At 46.3% G+C, this 21,943-nt stretch overlaps 2 protein-coding genes across 7 annotated transcripts in view; one reads left to right on the top strand and one right to left on the bottom strand.

Moving 5' to 3' along the window:
• The window catches only part of RRP8 (ribosomal RNA processing 8), a 59,681-nt gene extending 55,296 nt beyond the window's left edge, over positions 1 to 4,385 (top strand). Inside the window, exon 9 of the transcript XR_006714043.1 lies at positions 4,231 to 4,385. The gene's annotated coding sequence lies outside the window, so the exon portion shown is untranslated. The remainder of the gene's footprint in view (positions 1 to 4,230) is intronic.
• Positions 1 to 21,943, bottom strand: part of DNHD1 (dynein heavy chain domain 1) — a 79,777-nt gene that overhangs the window by 27,318 nt on the left and 30,516 nt on the right. Inside the window, exons 10-21 of one of the 6 annotated variants that reach the window (XR_006714039.1) lie at positions 21,147 to 21,412; positions 20,813 to 21,056; positions 13,257 to 13,414; positions 12,671 to 12,796; positions 12,304 to 12,580; positions 6,710 to 6,837; positions 6,411 to 6,609; positions 5,914 to 6,008; positions 5,185 to 5,392; positions 3,523 to 3,648; positions 3,120 to 3,217; positions 135 to 3,018 (exon numbers count right to left, since the gene is read on the bottom strand). Coding sequence is in view for 4 of the 6 variants with exons in the window: in XM_045484332.1 (XP_045340288.1) it covers positions 135 to 3,018; positions 3,120 to 3,217; positions 3,523 to 3,648; positions 5,185 to 5,392; positions 5,914 to 6,008; positions 6,411 to 6,609; positions 6,710 to 6,837; positions 12,304 to 12,796; positions 13,257 to 13,414; positions 20,813 to 21,056; positions 21,147 to 21,412 (4,899 nt within the window). In the remaining 2 variants the exon portion in view is untranslated. Of the gene's footprint in view, positions 1 to 134; positions 3,019 to 3,119; positions 3,218 to 3,522; positions 3,649 to 5,184; positions 5,393 to 5,913; positions 6,009 to 6,250; positions 6,610 to 6,709; positions 6,838 to 12,303; positions 12,807 to 13,256; positions 13,415 to 20,812; positions 21,057 to 21,146; positions 21,413 to 21,943 lie in introns of those variants that run through there. The other 5 variants (XM_045484332.1, XM_045484333.1, XM_045484334.1 and 2 more) reach the window with 5 other exon arrangements.

The following is a 21,943-nucleotide window of genomic DNA, read 5'->3' as shown; positions in this document are numbered from 1 at the left end:
GTAGAGATTGGCTCTGCTGCCCACTTTTGGTCCCCAGGCCCAAATCGACTAAGGAACCCAGACCCCAGGCACCAGCTGTATGCCAGCTGTCCTCAAGGCCCCTTGTCCCAAGCCATCCCTTCTCTTTCCCTCACCTGAGACATGTGCCTTCTCCCCTTCATCTATGCGCAGGTGGGGGCCAAGCAGACCACGCAAGATACGGGCCAGGCTGGTCACTTCGGCCACACCTGGGCAAACGGCCTGCTGCCCATGAACCTGCAGCAGAGAGCTGGCGCCCTGCCGGGTGAGGAATCGGAACGTCGCTGGCACCAGTGCTTGAGCCAGGCGGTTGAGCTCAGTGACTGTCTGGGGTTGCAGGTGGTACTCGTGGGGCAGGGTTGCCATCAGAACACTAAGCATGCTTTGCCAAGTCTGCTCCCCGCCACACCAGACGAGGGCACACTGGCCTGCCACTTTGGGGGACATACCTGTTGCATCTCCCACCTCCATCAGGAGAAAAGTACCTGGGGGTCGTGCTATCTGCTGCCCGTTGGGGAGGCTGAGCTGGGGGGCATCGCTCAGGAGGCAAGTGATAGAGTCCAGCCAGGCAGCACTGGCGACCCCATCACATATTATCCAGTGCTGGATACCCACCGATTCCTGAGGTGGCCCCTTTGGGCCTGCAGTCTTACATGGATTGGCTGCACGAAACAGCCTGGGGAAGACGCCATGGTGCCAGCAGGGGCCCTCTAGCCATCCCAGGAACTCCTGGGGGCTGAGGACATTGGGATACAAGTGGGTGATCTCCACAGGCTGGCAGCCCTGAGCTGAGGTGTCCTCCCTGGCTGCCAGCCGATTCTGGATCTTAAATAAGCTGTGCCAACAAGTGGTCTTGCCACTGCCTGCAGGGCCCAGGAGCAAAACACCCGAAACCCGGCTCAGAGCCTGACTCAGCTGCTCCAGGGATCCCAAAATATCAGGGCTGGGATGGAGGCCTATCTGCTCTAGTTCCTCCACCAGCAATGGCTTCCTCAGCGTGTGGGTCACAGGCTCTGCCAACACCTGGCGGGCATTAGGGAAGAGCCCACAGAGCAGCTCTTGGAGGTTGTGCAGGTGGACACCACTGAGGATGCTGAACAGTGGTGAGCGTAGCAGGGCACGCAATAGGGCAGCCTCTTCATTGACAGCTAGGCTGTGGGGCTGCTGGGACTTGGGCTCCTTGGTCACATGTAAGTCTTGTATCGTGTCTTCCAGTACCTGCTTGAGCAATGGCAAGCGGCAGGGCACGGATGCAGACACCAGCTCACGCTCTAGGGAGAAGAATTTAGACAAGCGGGAAGCCATGCGGGAGGCATCCCGCATCCCTGCACCCAGCAGGGTCAGCTCTGCCACTTGTTGCAAGTCAGGCAGTGTCAGTGCCACAGGCCGTAGCAGCAGGTGCAGGTTGGCAGGCACAGCAGGACTCAGGGAACGCAGCGTCAGGAAACAGCCATAGCAAAGGTGTATGTACACGTGATGTTTCTCAAAGAAGCCACTGCCCAGGAGCTGGGGGTGTGTGGGGTCAACAGCGCTGGTACTTCGGGAGGCCTCCTGGTACAGTGGGGCACAGAGGTGGTGCAGCTGAGTGAGGCGCTGGCCCAGGGCAGAGAGCAAGCCGAGGGGCAGGCGCTGAGCCTCCTCCAACAGCAGCCAGGCACCACCCTGCAAGGCCCCGTTCAGGTAGTTGCTCAGGCTTTGGGCTTCTGTCTGAGGCAGGCAGGGCATTGTCACCAGCTGGCGTCCCAGGGCCTGTGCCATGCTCTTCACCGTGTCTGTCTTGCCCACTCCTTCAGGGCCCAGTAGAGCCCCACAGGCCACCTCTTCCAAGGCCAATAACAGCACCAGGGCCGGCCGCTCAGGCAGCAGGCTGGGTAGAGACCCTAGTCTGGGACCCAGGTATTCATAATTGTACAGAAAGGACCGACCCAGCACATCTATCCAGCATGCAGCTGGTGACAGAGAAGTCTCAGTAGATGCAATAGTCTTGAGACTCTGCAGGGGTTTCTGGGGGACGATGTGAGGTGAACCCAGGTGGTATTTGAGTTGGCGGGCCCAATGGAAATCTGTCAGATCACTGACCTGGTGCTCCTGCAACAGCTGTGCTATATCCCGGTGAGTCACTGCCATGGCCAACAGAGCACTGAGCAGGCTGGTCTGGCGGACAGAAGACAGGGGCTGCCCACCCTGGGAGGCCCTGTGAGCCCGTATAAAATGCACCAGTGCCTCGAGCTTGCGCACATGCGTGGGGACCATGGCCAGGGTCCTCCCCTCTAGCAGAGCCTCCTCCATCTCTGCCCACCATACCGCCTCCTCCGCCACCATCACACACTGCCAAGGGAAGGCCTGGACTAAGTCTAGCCAGTGGTGGACACACAGCTGCGAGGGCAGCTGGCCTTGCTGGGGCAGCTGCTTGAAGGCCTCATCTAGGGACGGGCCCAGAGTGAGACGGGAAGCCACACAGCCCTGCAGCATGTGCACAAGTGCCAAACGCAGGCACTTCTCCAGATGGGCCAGCCATTTGGGGAGATCCAGATGCAGAGGAACAGACCCCTGCAGCTTCACCTCCTCCCCACCCGCCCCAAGCACTGCAAATGCCTCCACCTGAGTAGATGGCTTTGGGCTTGAGTCCCGGTCATCCGTGTTTTTGTCAGTCAGGCTGGAATTGAAACTCACAGCATACACATGAGGAAAGCAGCGTCGTACCCAGAGCTGGGCCTCACATGATTCCAGGGGGGCAGCCAGCAGGGCTACCAGCTCACTATTGCTGAGGAAGAAGAGGCGGGGGAAGTCAGCACACACCCCATAAAGCACGGTCTCCAGGGCCATGATGATGCCCTCCAGCTCCACCGAGCCCGCTTGCAGCAGTTGCTGTAGCTGCTGGCCTCGGAAGTGAGGGCTCCGCTTGATGCTGGGCACTACAAGTGACAGAACCAGGGGGTCAGCTACAGAGGTCTGCATCAGGATCCGATACTGATCATCCATGGCCTTGAACCGGGAGTTCTGCAGTGAGGGAGGGGTTCAAAGTGAGGGCAGCTCCCCCTCCCATGATAAGCCCCACTATGCAGTAGCCCTTGTCCACCTGCCTCACCCCTCTTTCCTACCAGGTTGGAACTAGGAAACTCGATCTTCATCTCATACAGAACTTTATTCAGAAAAATCCACTTCTGCTGGAAAGTCACCCACACCTCCAGCAGGGCACCTGTGTGAACACCAGAGGATCACTGGAGGGAGGCTAGGGTTCCAGCTTCCGCAAGGTCCAGCTGACCCTGACCTCTCAGGGTGCCCCACCCCCAAATACTCAGCAGGACCCAGGGACCTTCCTTGGAGAGCAAACTTGTCCTGTGAATAAACTTTCACCTGGTCACCTGAGCCCAAGAAGTAGGAAGAAGGTCCTCCCTCGGTCCTTCTGGTCTTTCCCCACCCAACCCCCACCTCTCACCCCATCCCTCTGGGCATTCCCGCCCTAGATCCCACCCACTCTCCAGGCTAGAGGCCTGCACTCACTCAGGCTATGCATGATGGTCACCCACTCCAAAGCTATTTTGTTTAAGTCTCCTGACTTTTGGATGGCCAGGATCTTGAACAATACCTGAAGACTCTCCTGGATAGAATCCTGCAGGCTGCTGTAATCTGAGGAAGAGTGGGTTCTAGCTGAGCGGAGCTGGCAGGCAGATGGGGCAAGGGCAGGGGTGGTGAATACCCAAATTATACTGAAACTCAGTTCTCAAGCTATTCCCTAGAAGACTCAAACATTTTTTCTTCCACTAGTTGCAAAGTATGCTCTCCTAGAGTCAGAGTGTGTTTAAAGCCTGTCCATGTGAGTTATAATCTTAATTACAGAATTTGATCTCATATTATGTTAACCATTGAAATATGGGTGAGGAAGAGTTGCTGGTTCTATGGAAACTATGGAAAACCTTCACTAAAGGTGAGCTGATAAAAACATGATATTAAATTAGGTATACTCCCAATTTTTTTTTTTTTTTTTAAGTAGGCTTCATGCCCAGCAGGGAGCCCAATGTAGGGCTTGAACTCACAACCCTGACATGAAGACCTGAGCTGAGATCCAAAGTCCGTTGCTTAACTGACTGAGCCACCATGTGCCCCTAGGCCAGTCAATTTTTAAAACTTGGGAAACTACAATAAAATCTAGAAAAATTTTGGACTCCAGCAACTTCACAAGTGTCTTCATGTCACTGCTCAACTTTACAGAAGCTGAAAGTGGAAATGGCGGACAATGCATTAATGCAGGAAAGGCAGTGAGGAACTTCTATCAGTGGACTGCAAATCAAGGTCAAGCCCTTGTCCTCAGGCTAAAAGGTTATATTTATAAGTTTTAAGCTAAAGTAAAAATTTTAAGCCATGTATATCTCATATTTTATGATCTCTCTATTTAGCTAACTTTGAATTTGCCAGTTGAGTTTCAAGTGGATTGGATAAGACAATTTCTCCTCTACTGGCAGTTCCCTAACTATACCATCTTGGGTGCCTGTACATATGCTGTTCTCTCTGCCTGGCATGCCCTTCTCTCCTTGTAAGTTTGGCAAACTTCTGCTCCTTCAGGAGTCAGCAATGAGGCCTTTACCTACGGGAAAGGAAGATTCCTCTGACTCTCCCCAGTCCTTTGAAGCTAGTCCTCTTTCTGAGATTCTACTGCCCTCAGTTAAATTCTCCATCATGCACTTATCTCTGTTCTATCATCCTCTCTCACTGGACTAGGAGCTCCTAGAGGACAGGACTTGGACTGTAAATCTCAAGGTCTCTTGTGTTTGGCTCCGAGAAGGCAGGTAGGTTTGATGCAGGAATGACAAAAGAGTAAATGAATGGGGCAAGAGATCCGACAACAGGATGCAATATAGAGGAAAGAGCACTGGAAAATGGAGAGACATGACTGTGAGGGATTTTTTTAGTCCACCCAGAAAGGGAAGGACCTTTGCTGAAAGGGCCAGGCATTAGGTAGGAGGGAGGGAGCAGGGCGCTCCCAAGATTAAGACTATACAGGTGCTACATGGAAGAACTGTCTCAGAACAGACAGATGTCTCAGGTTGCTCAGTAAGGATGGGGCCCTGGCTAGAGAAGCCAGATTGGGCAGGGTTGTGTGGATGTGGTGGACAAATGTGGCCCCTAGCAGAGGGCTATAACTGGACAACAAGAGCTGGGTCTCACCTGAAAGGATGAAGGTGCCGCTATCCTTGCTCACCACCTCCCACTGGGGGCTATGGAACATTTGCCTCTTGGAGCGCTCCAAGGCCGGGGGCTCATAGGGTACATACAGGATGAAGTTCATCAGTCGCAGCTGGCGTGCCTCCCAGACCCGCTGCAGCCGCCGGAGAGTTTCTTGGGCACGGATTTGTTCGTTTTCACACTGCCAGATCTGGAACAGCTGGGTCTCAGGAACCAGCACTGGGTGATGGCTCAGGGGATAGCCTTGAAAGTGGGACTCCAGGGCTAGGGCTCAGGGGAATGGAAGTCTCAGAAATGTAGAGTGGGACCATTTGGCCTCAGGTAGTATCAGCAGCATACTTTGACCTAGGGCTGCTGCCTTGAAGCCTACTCTTTTGCAAGGTTTCAGCTGAGCAGATAGTGCCTTAATCAGTTCATATTGGAACAGGGCAAGTGTTGGAGGACATCTGCCATCCTGTGTGCCCACAAATTTGGGGCTGCCACCCAGTTCCTTCTGGGGGTGGGGCATGCTCTCAGGCAGAGTCTGAGACCACCCATCAGATCCCCACACCCCCCAGGCAGGACCAAAAACTCAACCTCCCGCCTTCCCACCCACAAGCCAGTATCTACTGTCCCCTGTCTCAAGGGGCTGCTGGGACTTAACTGGCTCTGTTAGAGTTTAGCACATAGGTTCTGGGCTTGGATCAACTCCTTCTCTCTGGAGGGCCCCACCTGATTGATTTGATCTGCAAATTCGAGCAGCGGACAAGTTAGCAGCTGGCCCAGTGTTAGGAGTTCCGTGTTCTGAAGACTGCCCAGCCCTAAGGCTGGAGGTAGAGGGGACAAGTCAGAGCAACACTCAGTACATGGCAGAATCCAGCCCATATCCTAGAGCCCAGATCTGCAACCCTGAGCCCAGCCCAGCCCAGCCCAGCTCCCAGACAGCAGATCTCAAAGCACAACATAGAGCCAAGAACACAGAACTTAGGGTCCAGAACACAACACAGAGCCCAGAGCTAAGACTGTAGCTTGAGTTTAGCCCAAGTCAGCAGAGGAGACTCACATGGTGTGCATGAGTTTAGAAATGTTTATCCCTGTGGGGCAAAGGCAGGGAGCAACCCATGGAGGAAAGGTGTTTCCTACAGGAGCAGCAGGGAACTGAGTCCTTACATTGTTCTAATCCCCCTGTACTTCCCTTCCCCTCCCCTCTGACTCTACCCAAAACACACCTCGCAGGAGGACTTGGAAGTTTAAGTTCTGCAGCTGGAAGCTGCCCAGCCTGCTAAGTATTGGCAGGTAGATGCGAAACTCCTCCAGCATGTGCATACAGCGCTGCAGAACCGGGCTGTGCAGCCCCAGGGTCGTGCTCAGCCGGGCCGCCTCTGTCAGCCAGCCATCTGTCTTCTCCTGGGCCATAGTCATGCTGAACTGGAGGGAGGAAGGCTCACTGTTAGCTGGATACCCTTCCCCGCCCACCCCTGCAGACTCTCCACTCTGAGGCAGGGGCTCCAAGAAAGGGTGTCAGCACCTTGGCAAAAGCCATGCACTTCCATTCACTGATGTTTTCAGAGATGACTCGGTACAGGTGCCAGATGCGCTGCTGCTGCACGATTGGACGGGTCCCACAGACTGGCAAGGGCACAGGACTCTCCTCCCCTGAGGGACAGGGCAGGTTAAGGCCTGGGCTGGGTGCAGGGGAGGGGCACGACAGGGAGTTGTCTGTCAAGAGCCCATAATGGCAGGAAGGAAGGTCCTGAAAGTGCCAGGGATGGGGTGTCCAAAATTGTCCAGTGGGGACTATTGTAGGTGGGGACCATCTAGGAGATAGTTATTCCAAGGAAAGGCTATCTGGGAAAATGTGATGGCAGCAAAAGGGAAGGGTTCCTCTTCTGTTAGTTTCCATCTCACTCTGCTCCAGACACACCAGGCTCTTTGCTGATGTTTGTATACACCCCAGGTATGCCCTCTCCTGCTGAGAGCCTCTGACTGGTAACTCATTCTTTCTGGAACACTCTTCCCTTAGAAAACCATATACCTCACTTCTTCACCAAATTCAAGTCCATCTGCATGAGGCCTGTGTAGCCCAACCCGTTAAAAACCGCTTTCTACCTTCTCTGGCATCCTCAACACCTCTTACCTTCTCTATTCTTTTTTCTGTGCCACTTATCACCTTCTAATGTACTCCATAATTTGGTTAGATACATACATATATTTTTAAGTTTATTTATTTATTTTGAGAGAGAGCTGTGTGCAAGTAGGGGAGGGGCAAAGAGAGAGGGAGAGAGAATCCCAAAAAGGCTCTGCTGACAGTGCAGAGCCTAATGTGGGACTTGATCCCACAAATTATGAGATCATGAACTGAGCTGAAATCAAGAGTCAGATGCTTAACTGACTAAACCACCCAAGGTGCCTCCATAATTTGGTTATATTTTATGTTTATAATTTGTTGTCTTTCTCTCCCTGCTACAATGTTGGGCCCATGAAGGTGGGTGGGGGGGATGTTATTTATCTATTGATATACCTCAAGCCTGGTGCACAATATAGGCACTCAAGGAATACCTGTTAGACAAATGAATAAATCCAGTGAGATGCATATGAAAAAATATCTGGTCTATAGAGAGGACCATAAGGGGTAAATGGTGATGCTTCCTATTTTGTGTACTTCTGGTCATTATTCCCTCCCTTCATCTCATAAGCTGCTGCATAATCCTTGACCAAATATTTATATTTGGTTGTGAGATATGTGTCAAAAGTAATTTGCAGTTAATAATAGTTATGGTACTGAGATTTGTAATTTACTTAAAATATATCTGACTAGACTCAAGGATATTACAGTAAAGTTGTCATTCTCATTCATCTGAGTTCCAGTATACTTTCTTCAGTGAGAGAAAAAGGGATAAAATAATACCCAAATGATGGGAATCATGAATCTTACATATGTAAGCATCATCCATCATGGAAAGCAGAATAATGAAAGACTGAGAATCACTATCAGGCTATCAAAGCTCTCATCTGACCAGAAAAAAAGATAGTAAATTTAAACCCTTCCAATCTTCCTTTGTCTGAACTCAAAAGATCTGGCTAGAGACTCATATAATCTTTGACAGCAGTTGTCTCAACATCAAATCTTGGACAAGTGAAGAACTTCCTCTGTAAGAAAGAGCAGGCATTGGGGCGCCTGGGTGGCTCAGTCGGTTAAGCGTCCGACTTCAACTCAGGTCACGATCTCGCAGTCCGTGAGTTTGAGCCCCGCGTTGGGCTCTGGGCTGATGGCTCAGAGCCTGGAGCCTGCTTCAGATTCTCTCTCTCTCTCTCTCTCTCTCTCTCTGCCCCTCCCCCATTCATGCTCTGTCTCTCTGTCTCAAAAATAAATAAATGTTAAAAAGATTAAAAAAAAAAAAAAAAAAGCAGGCATTGTATCCCCAGACACGTGAGAAGATACACTCTTGAGGATTAACAGCAAATATCCTCTGACACACATTTGCTGTGGTATCTACTCAGTAAGTTTCATTGCATTTTAAAACTTTATTTAGAAGTGATTTCAAATTTTTTAAAGTTGCAAGAAAGAGCAGTAAAAAGAATAGATGTATACCATTTGTTAACATTTTACCCATTTTCTTTATCACTTGTGTTTACAGGCTCTGTATGTATATGGGCATATGTATACACCAACACATAATTCTTTACTGAGCTATTTAAGGGTAAGTTACATATATCATGGCCCAATTTATCCCCCAAATACTGTGTATTCCCTAAGAATAGGGATATTCTCTTATATAACTATAATTATCAACTTCATATATTATATTGATACAATTCTTTAACCTATAGTCCATGTTCCAATGTTGTCAATTGACCTAATAAGGTCCTATAGCATTTTCCCCCTCAACTACAGCACCCAGTCCAGAATCAAGTACCACATTTACTTGTCATGTCTCTTTAACTTCTTTTAATCTAGAACATTCCCTATAGCTTTAATCTTTTCTAACAGACATTTTTGAAGTATATTGACCCTTTTCTCCCTTTTCTGTTAACAGAAAGTTCCTCATGTTGTGTTTATATGATTCTTTTCATGACTGAAGTTATTCATTCTCAGCTGGACTACTGAATAGGTAATGTTGTGTCCTTTGGGTATCATGTCTGGAGGCACATGATGTCTGTCTCTCATTGGTGATGTTAACTTTGATCACCTGGTCAAAATGTTGCCCAATTTCTCTACTGAATAATTGCTAGTGTTTTTTCTCCCCTCCCTTGCAACTAATAAGTAGTCTCTGTAGGAGAATCTCTAAGACTGTGCAAATATTCTACATCTCATCGAATTTGCCCCACTGATGACTTTACCTGATCCAACATTTACCAGAATGTTTGCAAAATGATGATTTTCCCCTCCAATTTTTCTCCTTCTACATTTATCAGTTGGCTCTCGGCATTCTATTGTAAGTGCAAGTCCTCATTTCTCCCTCACTTATTTATCTACTTATTATCAGTGTGGATTATAAATTCCTATTTTTCCAATAGTTTACTTTGTACTTCAGTGCTAAAATTGCCTCAGATTTGGACAGTTGGCATCCCTTCTGTGTCCTCAAGACCTTAAAAAGATATTCTAGGCTCATCTTGTACCTACCCTGTGACAGCCTTGGAGTCACCCATTTTCTGAGGAGCCCTGGTAGGGAATGATATTAGCAACTAAGACCAGGACACAAAGTTGCTTCTTGCTGTTGGAGTGTCTTTGCTTCTTAGTCTCTTCAGTAGACAGGGCTAGGAAATATACTCAGGTATATATTCACATATGCATACACATATACATATACATGTGCACATAAGCATGCGTATACATATAATATGTGTGTACTTCTAAATGCAATGGAAATTACAGAGTAGATGCCAAGAAAATGGAAGTTTATAAGATAAGCTCATGATATTTCCTCAGAATTCAGAATAAAGGAATGAATGATGCTGAAGATAAAAGAAATGGAGAAGAGATCCAGAAAATCCAATATACAAGTATGAATTCTGGAAGGAGACCAGAGCAAATCTAAGAGCCATTATCAAATAACTGATAAACAGATTACCTGCCCAGGAAAAAAAAAAATCAGATTGATAACAGATTGGCCCACAATGCTAAATATCAGAAGACAATGATGCAATATCCTAAGTTTGGAGAAAAAAATGTCTGTGGCTTCAGAATTCAATATCTAGCCAATCTGTGATATAAGGACATTATAAAGTCATCCTAGACATAAAGAACTTAGAAATTTTAACACCTCTAACTCCCTTCTTAGAAAAAATAAATACTCAAAGAAATATTGCTGCCATTTAAGTAAAGAATGAAAATAATGAAAAGATGGGGTATTTCTAAAAATGGTAGTGCAACAACATGGATGGACCTAGAGGGCATTATGCTAAATGAAATGAGTCAGAGAGAGAAAGACAAATACCATGTGATATCATTCATGTGTGGAATCTAAAAAAACAAAACCAGTGAATAAACAAAACAAAAAGCAGAAAACAGACCCATAAATGCAGAGAACAAACTGAGAGCTGCCAGAGGGGAGGGAGGTGGTAGGTTGGGCAAAATGGGTGAAGGGGAGGGAGAGTTACAGCGCCTGGCTATGGAACGGAAAGGTCACGGGGATGAAAGGCACAGCATGGGGATATAGTTGATGGTACTGTAATAGCGATGTACGGTGACAGATGGTGGCTACACTTGTGGTGAGCACAGCAGAATGTATAGAAGCACTTGTCAAATCACTATCTTATACATCTGAAACTACTGTAACATTGGTTGTCAACCACACTTTGATTAAAAAAAAAAAAGGGAGTGGGTAAACAAAACCAGTAAACCTTATATGTGAAAATAGTTGATAACTTGGTTATAAAACCAAGCAAATGTCAAAAGTATTAAGATTGGGGTGCCAGGGTGGCTTAGGCAGTTAAGTGTCCAAATCTTGATTCTGGCTCAGGTCATGATCTCATGGTTCATGGGTTCAGGCCCTGTGTCAGGCTCTGCGCTGACAGTGTGGATCCTGCTCAGGACTCTCCCTCTCTCCCTCTCTCTGTCCCTCCTCTACTTGTGTTCTCTCTCTCTCTGAAAATAAGCTTTTTTTTAAAGTATTAATTAAAATAAGATACATAATGGAAAATATAGAATAGTATTAATAATCTAGCTTTAAGATCCTGGATTACTTTAACAAAAGCTGGGAGTTTGGTGAAGAGCTAGGGATGGACGATGGAACTAAAAGCATGCTCTCGGGCTTCCTGGGCCTAGCATCGCAAGGCCTGAGGCCCCTACTCTGCCTTTTCACAAACATACCCAATCCCTAGAGGAAAGTTTAAGGTTTGTGGTCTATGTCAGTTAGAGGGTCTCTCCATACTTGGCTGAAGAAAAAAGTCCCTTGCTTAAGGATGGTCCCAAGGTGTCCCCTCCACCCTACATTTGGCCAAACGGCCCTGGGACTAGGAATGCCCACAGGCAGAGTTGGTAATAGTTGGTAGTTGGCCAAGAGGCAACTCAGAAGCAGTGTGCCCTTCCAGGGGATAAAAGTAACCAAAAGAAGTGACTGAATCTGAAAGGAGAAACTTGAGCCCACAAAGTTCTTAATGTGCAGAAGGGAACCAGTCTAGCTGCACCCCTTTGTACAGAGGGCTAAGACCAATAGTTCTGCCCTGGTCTCCTCTGTGGGCCAGGGAGACCCTCGGCAGCTGCCCCTCTACACTACATTGGCTGGAAGCAGGGGCTATGACTTATCAAGACCTATTTTTAGCTGGGACCTGCAGCCTGGTACAGGGCTGGGCTGGATCGGCTAAGGACTACAATGAGGGCACCTTTACATTTCCCCTGCAGAGGCTTTTAGCCCTTCAGCCCCATCACATTCTAATGTAATATTCACCGATTTGCCTTCCCTACCAGACTGTGAGCCCTCTGTCTTCCCCCACTAAGCAGAGCCCTTAACATAGCCAATGTACAAAGATTCTGTCCTATAATTTTCATTTATAAAAGAGACTAAAATGAAGGTATGTGATTCCCGAAACTTGCTTAGGGACACTCAGGATACAGGACCCTTATCTCGGTTGATGGGTCTCTCACAGGATGGTGGTAGAGGGAGCAGGGATCCTCAGTACCGGTGAAGGTGGCATAGGCATGGTGCAGTTCACTGAGGTGACTGGCTGTGTTCTGGAACTGACGCTCCAGGGAGATAAGCTGACGCTCCATGCTCCTCTGTTCTTGCGCAGGGTCCATGAAGGGGCCAGATAGGGCGTTCTCAATCAGACCTTCCAGCTCCACAAGTGCCGCTGCTATTAGCTGCTGCAGCTTGGGCACAATGGCATGTCGCTTGCTGAGCAGGAACTCTGAGGCCTGGCTTTTCTCAAATTGAAATGCCTCCCACACATCCAGTAGCTGTGGGGCAAGGGGAATGCGGTCAGGTAGGTGTGGCTGTGGGGGAGGGAGACTGGGAGGCATGGGTGACTTCCCCAACTGCCTTCTCACCGAGATGTCCAGTGCCTCATTCTCAGCACTAAAGAGGCTAAAGTGGTTGCGGATGAGTTCGTGGAGTGCCCGTATGTATTCCATTCGCTTCTCCAGCTCTGCATACTGCTCGTTGGCCTGGTTCAACTGCAGGGGGCTACAACATGAGACCGGTACCCCCACAACCCTGTGCACCAGTTTGGGCTCATTCTGAGGGGAGCTCCCATCTTCTAGGGGCCCCAGACCCCAACAGCCACCTTTACCCAACTGGGATCAGGGGCACTGTGGGATCAGATCCCATCTGACCCAGGTCTCTCTGAAGACAGCAGGCTCCTCCCCCACCAAGTCATTACCCTGATGACAGAGTGATAGATCCCTAGCTGACTGTCACAGAGTCTCTCTCACACCAGGGCTTCTCCCTGACATGAGGAAACTGAGGGCCACGAGAACAGAGTGAGAGTTAGTAAGGACAGATCACATATGTGAGCACAGTTTAGAAGCATCAAGCCCCAATGGGAGCTCAGCAGAGACCTGAAGAGAGTGTGTTGAGCATGTAAGCAAGATGGGCCCCTGGATAAGCTGGGAAGGAAGGATGAGAAAAGCCCACCTTCTGGGAGCACCGTGCAATGGTATGAATGTCTGAGTTGATGGTTTGGAAGACCTCCGTGAAATCTGTGAGCTCCGTTATTAGTTGCTGACTGCGGGTCCAGCACTCGTTCTGTACATGTGTAAGAATGTCCTTCCTGATGCCATCCAGCTTGGATTCTGAAGACAGGAGAAGGTTCGGTGTTAAGAGGTACATGAAAGAGAAGGGGTGCTGGTCAAGCACTGTGGGTCCACAGTGGGGGAGGGGTAATGGGGAAGCCAGACCACAAATTCATTCCCTGACTCAGTGAACACTTACTGGACCCCCGCCCAGTGTCTGGCCAGCTGCTATCCACTGGTGCTATCCACAGCTACTAAAGGCTATGCTGGACACCGGGAGACCAGAGTGGGTGGGTGAGACAGAAAATGTTCCCACCCTCAGAAGTTCACAACATGGTGGCAGAGATAGACAAACAAATGGACAATCACAAACCAGTGCGATAAATGCTCTTCAAGTGCCCAGCTCTTCAAGTGAAAGGAGAGGAGACCTGAGGAAGCTGGGAAAGGCCTCCTCCAGCAGGGAACACTGGAGCTGAATGCTGTGAGGAGCTAATGCTCCAGGGGCAAAGACATGCCAAGCAGATGAAATAGCACGTGTAAAGGCACGGGAATGACATGCTCACGAATAGTAGAACAACCTATCCAGATAAAAGTTTTCTGTTTGGGGAGTCTTAGTGGCTTTGCTCTAGTAGAAGAAGTAGCAAGAAGAATGTGTAATCTGCGTTTTGTTTTTAAGGATTAGAAAAAAAAAAAAAAAAGCTGCCAGGTGGATATGAAGCTTAGAAGGTAATATTGGAGGCTGCCTTTGGTGATATGAGCAACTCCACCGTTTCCAAGGGCAGGAACAGCACCAGTATGATGCCTCACCAAATCACTAACACCACTAAAGTAACACTGATTATAAGAAGCATCATTATTTTATATACCATGCAAAAAGAAAAAAACAATGCCATCTGGACTCTGACATGCTATCAATTATAATACACCTCTTGAGTTCAGAGATGTTAAAATATGCCCAGGACAGCAAAATAAAATACAGAAATATGATACACAGTATACCACGAAATACAGTATAGAATGCTTGCTTACTACATGCCATATACAATGTCAACTACTTTGCTTATATTAGTCCTTTCAATACTCACAAAACCCTTTGAGGTAGATACTATTATTGTCCCTGTTTTACAGATAAGCAAACTGAGCCTCAGGAGAGGTTCAATAGCTTTATCAATATCACATAATGTCAACAAAAGTCCAGGACAAGATGACTTCATAGGCAAATTCTACCAAATATTTAAACAAGAGTTAATACCTATTCTTCTCAAACTATTCCAAAAAATAGAAAAGGAAGGAAAACTTCTAAATGTATCCTATGATGGCAGCATTACCCTGACACCAAAACCAGATAAAGACACCACTAAAAAAGAGAACTGCAGGTCAATATCCCTGAACACATGTGTACGAATTCTCAATTAAATATTATCAAACTGAATCCAACAATACATTAAAAAAATCATTCATTCACCTCTGGGGCGCCTGGGTGGCGCAGTCGGTTGGGCATCCGACTTCAGCCAGGTCACGATCTCGCGGTCCGTGAGTTCGAGCCCCGCGTCAGGCTCTGGGCTGATGGCTCAGAGCCTGGAGCCTGTTTCCAATTCTGTGTCTCCCTCTCTCTCTGCCCCTCCCCTGTTCATGCTCTGTCTCTCTCTGTCCCAAAAATGAATAAACGTTGAAAAAAAAATTTTTTTTAAAAATCATTCACCTCGATCAAGTGGGATTTATTCCTAGGTTGCAAAGGTGGTTCAATATTCACAGATCAATCAATGTGGTACATCACATTAATAAAAGAACGATATGATCATTTCATTAGATGCAGAAGAAGCATTTGACAAAGTATAATATCCATTCATGATAAAAACCCTTAACAAAGTAGATTTGGAGGGAACATACCTCAATATAATAAAGGCCATATATGAAAAACTGAAAGCTAGTATCATCCTAAATGGGGGGAAAAGTGAGCGGTTTTCCACTACAGTCCATTCTCAACATTTTTATTCTACATAGTACTGGAAGTCCTAGCCATAGGTATCAGACAACAAAAGGAAATAAGAAGGCATCCAAATAGCCAAGGAAGAAGTAAAACTTTCACTATTTATAGATGACATGATACTATATATACAAAACCTGAAGAGCACCTGGGTGGCTCAGTCCATTGAGCGTCCAACACTCAATTTCAACACTTGATTTCAGCTCAGGTCATGATCTCATGGTTCCTGAGTTTAAGCCCCACCTCCAGCTCCCTCCACATTGAGCTCTGCAATGACAGTGTAGAGCCTGCGTGAGATTCAATCTCCTGCCCCTCCCCAACTTGCACGCATGCGCATGTGCTCTCTCTCTATATATAGATAAATTTTTAAAAATTAAAAAAAAAAAAGAAAACCGAAAAGACCACTAAAAAACTGCTAGATCTGAGAAACAAATTCAGTAAAGTCTCAGGATATAAAATCAACATACAGAAATCTATTGCATTTCTATACATCAGTAAAGAAGCAGCAGAAAGAAAAATTAAGAAATTAATCCCACTTATAGCTGCACCAAAAACAATAAGATACGTAGGAATAGACTTAACGAAAGAGGTGAAAGATCTGTATTCTGAAAACTATAAAACACTGATGAAAGAAACTGAAGCTGACACAAAGAAATGGAAAGACATCCCATGCTTGTGAATTCAAAGAACAAATATTGTTAAAATGTCTATACTACCCAAAGCAATCTACACATTTAATGCAATCCCTATCAAAATGCCAATAGCATCTTTCACAGAGCTAGAACCAACAATCTTAAAATTTGTATGGAACCACAAAAGACCCAGAATAGCCAAGGCAATCTTGAAAAAGAAAAGCAAAGTTGGAGGCATCACAATTCTGGACTTCAAGTTACATTACAAAGCAGTAATTTAGTAATCAAAGCAGTATGGTACTGGCATAAAAATAGACACATAGATCAATGGAACAGAATAGAAAACCCAGAAATGAACCCACAGCTGTATGGCCAATTAACCTTCGACAAAGCAGGAAAGAATATCCAATGGGAAAAAGACTGTCTCTTCAACAAGTAGTGTGGGAAAACTGGACAGCTACATGCAAAAAAGTGAAACTAGACTACATTCTTATACCATACACAAAAATAAATTCAAAATGAATTAAAGACCTAAATGTGAGACCTGAAACCATAAAAATCCTAGAAGAGAATACAGGCAGTAACCTCTTTGACACTGGCCATAGCAACTTCTTTTTAGATATATCTTCTGAGGCAAGAGAAACAAAAGCAAAAATAAACTATTGGGACTTCATCAAAATAAAAAGCTTCAGCACAACAAAGGAAAACAATCAACAAAGCTAAAAGGCAACTTACAGAATAGAGATGATTTTTGCAAATGACATATCTGATAAATGTAAAATATATATATAAAGAACTTATAAAACACAACACTCCAAAAATGAATAATCCAATTAAGAAATGGGCAGAAGACATGAATAGACATTTTTCCAAAAAAAGACATTCAGAAGGGTAACAGGCACATAAAAAAATGTTCATCATCACTCATCATCAGTGAAATGCAAGTCAAAACTATGAGATATCACCTCACACCTGTCAGAATGGCTAAAATCAACACAAGAAACCACAAGTCTTGGTGATGATGTGGAGAAAGGGGAACTCGATTACACTGTTGGTAGGAATGCAAACTGTTGCAGCCACTGTAGGAAACAGTATGGAGGTTCCTCGAAAAGTTAAAAATAGAACTACCCTATGATCCAGCAATCACACTACTGAGCATTTACTCAAAATATACAAAAATACTAATTCAAAGGGATATATGCATCCCAGTGTTTACAGCAGCATTATCTACAATAGCCAAATTATAGAAGCAGCCCAAGTTCCATCCATTGATGAATGGGTAAAGAAGATGTGGTGTGTGTGTGTATAGAATAAAATATTATATATTATTATATTATATATGATTTATGTTAAATAAATTATATCATATCATCTTACTCAGCCATAAAAAGAATGAAATCTTGAAATTTGCAACAATATGGATGGAGCTAGAATACTATGCTAAGCAAAGTAAGTCAGTTGGAGAGAGACAAATACAATATGTTTTCACTCCTATATGGAATTTAAGAAACAAAACAAATGAGCAAAGGAAAAAAAAAAAGAGAAAGAAAGGCAAACCAAGAAACAGACTCTTAACTATATAGAGAAGAAACTGATGGTTGCCAGAAGGGAAGTGGGTGAGGGGATTGGTTAAACAGGTGATGGGGATTAAGGAGTGCACTTGTGATGAGCACTGGGTGCTGCAGAGAAGTGCTGACTCTGCACTTAATTTACACCTGAAATTAATGTTATACTGTATGTTAACCACCCAGAATTTAAATAAAAACTTAAAAAATATATCACACAGTGGCAGGGCAAATAGTCAAACTGAGGCAGCCTGGCGCCATTCTGTTCTATTTTATGTTTTGAGGGGTGAAAATAAACTGACTTATCCTCTATGAGCATCTCTGCAACTAGAAAGTGAGGTAGTGAGTTCCAGGGACAGATAATTGAGACACACTGGGTATGACCCATCTGAAGCTTCGAAGGAAGTAACCCATAGGACTCAATACCAAGAGATGAAACTGAGAAAACCGAGAGAGAGGGAAGCCATGGAGGGACATCCAAGGTTGAACAGAACACAAGGAAGAGAACATCTCCTTTTCCAGACTATCCCTGTGCCCTCTAGCAGTAGCTAGGCTGTTGCAATTGTGCTGCTTAAAAAAAATTTTTTTTAAATCTTTATCCTTGAGAGAGAGACAGCACGTGAGTAGGGGAAGAGCAGAGAGAGAGGAAGATACAGAATCTGAAGCAGGCTTCAGGCTCTGATATGTCAGCACAGAGCCCGACATGGGGCTTAAACTCACAAACTGTGAGATCACGACCTGAGCCAAAGTCAGACGCTTAACTGACTGAGCCACCCAGGTACCCCTGTGCTGCTTTTTAGACCAGCAGTATCAGGCAGGTGATGGCAGAAAGGAGCTCAACAGCGACATCATATGGTGTGAATCAGCGATAGACTGAAAATACCAGGGCTGCTGGGGGTTAGAAGTTGGAGATGGATGGGAAGACAGATTTGAGAGATATTTAGGAGGTAGAAGAATGGAAGAGATTTGGTGACAGGTTGTATGTGGTGGAGTTAGGGAGAGGGAAGAATAAATGATGAACACTAACTCACAAGAGTGAATAATTATGTCATTCACAGTGCAGGGAAGCCCAGGCAGAAGACGAACAGAGTTGGAGGACAAGTAGACAAAATTAGATCACAAGAAGAATGAGAGTAGACAGAAGGGGATAAGGTTAAATGAAAAAATTAAGCATCTGTTGCATGCCTTATTCAATGCTAAAAACACTGCAAAAAATATCTCATTTACTCTTCCTTATCATAACCCTGTGGGTGACTGCATTATCATGTCCATGTTACAAATAAATGAACTGAACAATGACCTGAGGTCACACAAGCCAGTGAAAAGCAGAGCCATGATTCTGAACCCCATGGTTTTCTCTCTCCATCCGTTCTTCTTGAAGAGGCCAGCTGATCTTGGACTAAGGACGAAGAATCTAACAAACTAGAAAGAACAGAGACTTCCTGAACAACATTGCAGCAAAGCCAAGGTCAGAAAGAAGGTAGGCTAACCACAGGCCCTCCCTGTTCCTCCCATGCCAGCCTGAATCCCCTATACATTTAGGTGGGGTTGATGGAGGGCAAAGTGGGGAGTTTGTGGCCCAAAAGCTACATAATTTGGCATGTGCTTTTATTTGTTGAAAAGGAAAGACAAGGAGGGTGAGGCAGGCAAGCACTTTCAAGAAATCTCTTTCAGAGCCACCCAAAGCCACCCACCTTCATAAAGAAAGCAGCCCTGGGGACCATGGGTCTGATAGAACATTCTCTCTGCAGGAAGCAGACACTATTGGTTATTGGGAGCTAGGTGAGAAAATGGAACCACCTTTCTGTTTCCTAGAAGTACAAATCAATGGCTTCCCAATCTACCCCACTGTGAACCTTTCTAAGACCAGTTTCTAGGCAGAGACACTTTAGCTAGTAAACAATAGCATTAGACATCCTTCCCATTGGAAGGGAGTGGGGGGGGGAAAGAGGACCAAAACTAGGTTTTAAACCAGATTTCTCAGAGACCCAGAGAGACCAACAACTGGGCCTTGGTCTAGTGGGGGTAGATAAGAGACAAGAGGGAAACTGAGATGGTTGAGGAGGAAACAGATTGCAGAATGGGTTTCAGCTCCACCTTCCATGTGGAGCTTAGGGAAGATACCACCTTGCAGATTGCCCACACGCTAACATGAGATATCCACAGCAGGGTAGAAATCATGTGATGTAAAAGAGGGCTAAATACAATGCTCCCAAAGTCCCCCACAACTTCCAAATGGCAGGGGATACATAAGATAATAGAGATTTAATAACCAGTGGGCCTGGATGGGTTCCAATGTAGAGGGGTGAGGGACCCTGAAGCAGAAGCTATGGGAGTGGCCAGCCCAAGACAAAGATCGAATGAAGGGTTGACTAAAATCCCATGGATCTGCAAAGCCAGCAGGATCCAATGCAGGGCTGAGTTAGCAAAGGTAGACATTCTGAGCTCCTACTAGCCAAGAGAACACACACAGTTACACTAGCTTAGGCCATAGCTGCACCAGAAGCAGCAATGTCAGAAGGAGGGCAGAGACCAGGAATGGATGTATCACACCTCAGTAAGGGTTGACAGAAGCCAGCAAGTAAGAGCACACAGCCCAGCAGCCCTCTCCAATGCCAGCTGCCACCTTGGGGAGGAAAAGGAGCAGAGGACACTTGAGAATAAAAACAACCCAGAACTGTAGTACGAATTTTGAATTGACCAAATACCCAAAATAGACTGAGTTAAACCAAAAGTGCTGCTTTAAATGAAAAGTGCTTTCATTTTCAATTGGAATACATTCTTTCGCCGTCTGCAGAAGTTAGGACTACAAAGTAAGAGGACATCAGTTAAGGAGACTAACATTTTATACATGCAAATTATAGTGTCAATTTTGACTCTGCTGCGTGTGGGGAAGGGCACTCTTGATTCCTGAGAATATCTGCAAAGAAACTGAGCTCACTAGCCTAAGGAGTAGGCTAAGATTTTTCTCACTCACATTTGGTTTGAACTACTTCCATGCCAGAAAAATAGAAAGTGTCAGGTGACAGAAACATGTTTCCCACAGAGCATGGGGAATGAGTAGCGCCAAAACAGATGGAGAGGCTATCATCTGTAATGATCACACCTTTACTTGCAAAGGGAAGGGGCTGGGACCTGGGACTTTAGGAGGCTCTAGAGGTCCAATGAGGGGCCTTCACCAAAAGTCCTTGAAGGACATTTCCAGGCCCAAGGAGGGCCATGCGGATGAGATAAGGAAGGTGGAAGGAAAGGAAAGAGGATAAGCAGCACTCACCCATCTCTGCCTGTATGTGATAGCAGTTCAGCTGCAGCAATCTGCCTTTTGTGATCAACTTCTTAGGTATATTGGAGACATCAGTCTGCCACATGTTCACGCGGCTCACCAGCATCATGTAGTTCTTGATGGGACAACCTCTCATGGACTCCAGCTTCTGAGGCCCCCAGGCTTGCAGGAACTCATGAATGCCTGTCATCCAGTGATGTTCCTTGCAGAATTCCTTCACCTCCCACAGCATGCCCTAGGTACAGACAAGGTGCTTAGGGCAGAGGTGGGTGGCTATGATAGGAATTAGTGGGCATGACCTCACTGCTTAAACCTCTTTTCTCACCTCCAGCAAGGCCTGCTGCAGAGTCAGTGCCTGCTGGATTCGAGGACTGTTGTCCAGGTCTTCTTGCAGCTGCTTATAATTGGGGGGCAAGTACTGACCCCGCAGCCGGCACCCACGGACCTCCAGGGCTTCAGTAACTGTGTGAGACTTCCAGGGCCACACCAATCCTATATTTGGGCCACAAAAGATGTGCACAGCATCGCTAGGCTGGCCCTGGAGCTTGGGCATGATGAATTCCTTGTTCGAGTCCTCCTCTTCATCTTCTTCTAGTGGGACACATGCCAAAATTGTCCATGAGTGCCCTTCAGGGCCTCCACACAACCTCTCTCCCTACCTGAGTGTGTACATTACACACACACACACACACACACACACACACATGGGCTCGCAAACACACACACACACGCGCGCGCTCGCACACACACACACACATACTCCCTGCTCCTGAGTGAGTTTACACATACATCTATATTACAAACACCAACCCACTGAGGGAATTTACTAGTTATGGCTCAGGTTCAGAAAACAGAATTTAGTTAGTATAAGCAGAAAGGAAATTGCTATGGGATATTAAATGAGTTGCAAATAGTTGGAAGGGCTGACAAACAAAAACACTCGAGGCTGAGCATCTATGGCTCTGTGCTGCCTGGCAAATTGGGATGTCACTGCCACATCAGCAGCTACAAAAGCACACTACCTCTGTTATGATCTCCTCCAGCAGAATGGATGGCATATGCATTGGCTCTCTCCCCCTCTTACCTTAATTCTGAACTGAAATCTCTTGGAGATCTCAAGCA

Source organism: Leopardus geoffroyi, chromosome D1 (genome assembly GCF_018350155.1).
Source record: "Leopardus geoffroyi isolate Oge1 chromosome D1, O.geoffroyi_Oge1_pat1.0, whole genome shotgun sequence".
NCBI lineage: Eukaryota > Metazoa > Chordata > Mammalia > Carnivora > Felidae > Leopardus > Leopardus geoffroyi.
The sequence above is the reverse complement of the archived record's forward strand: the minus strand, read 5'-3'. Positions and strand labels throughout refer to the sequence as shown.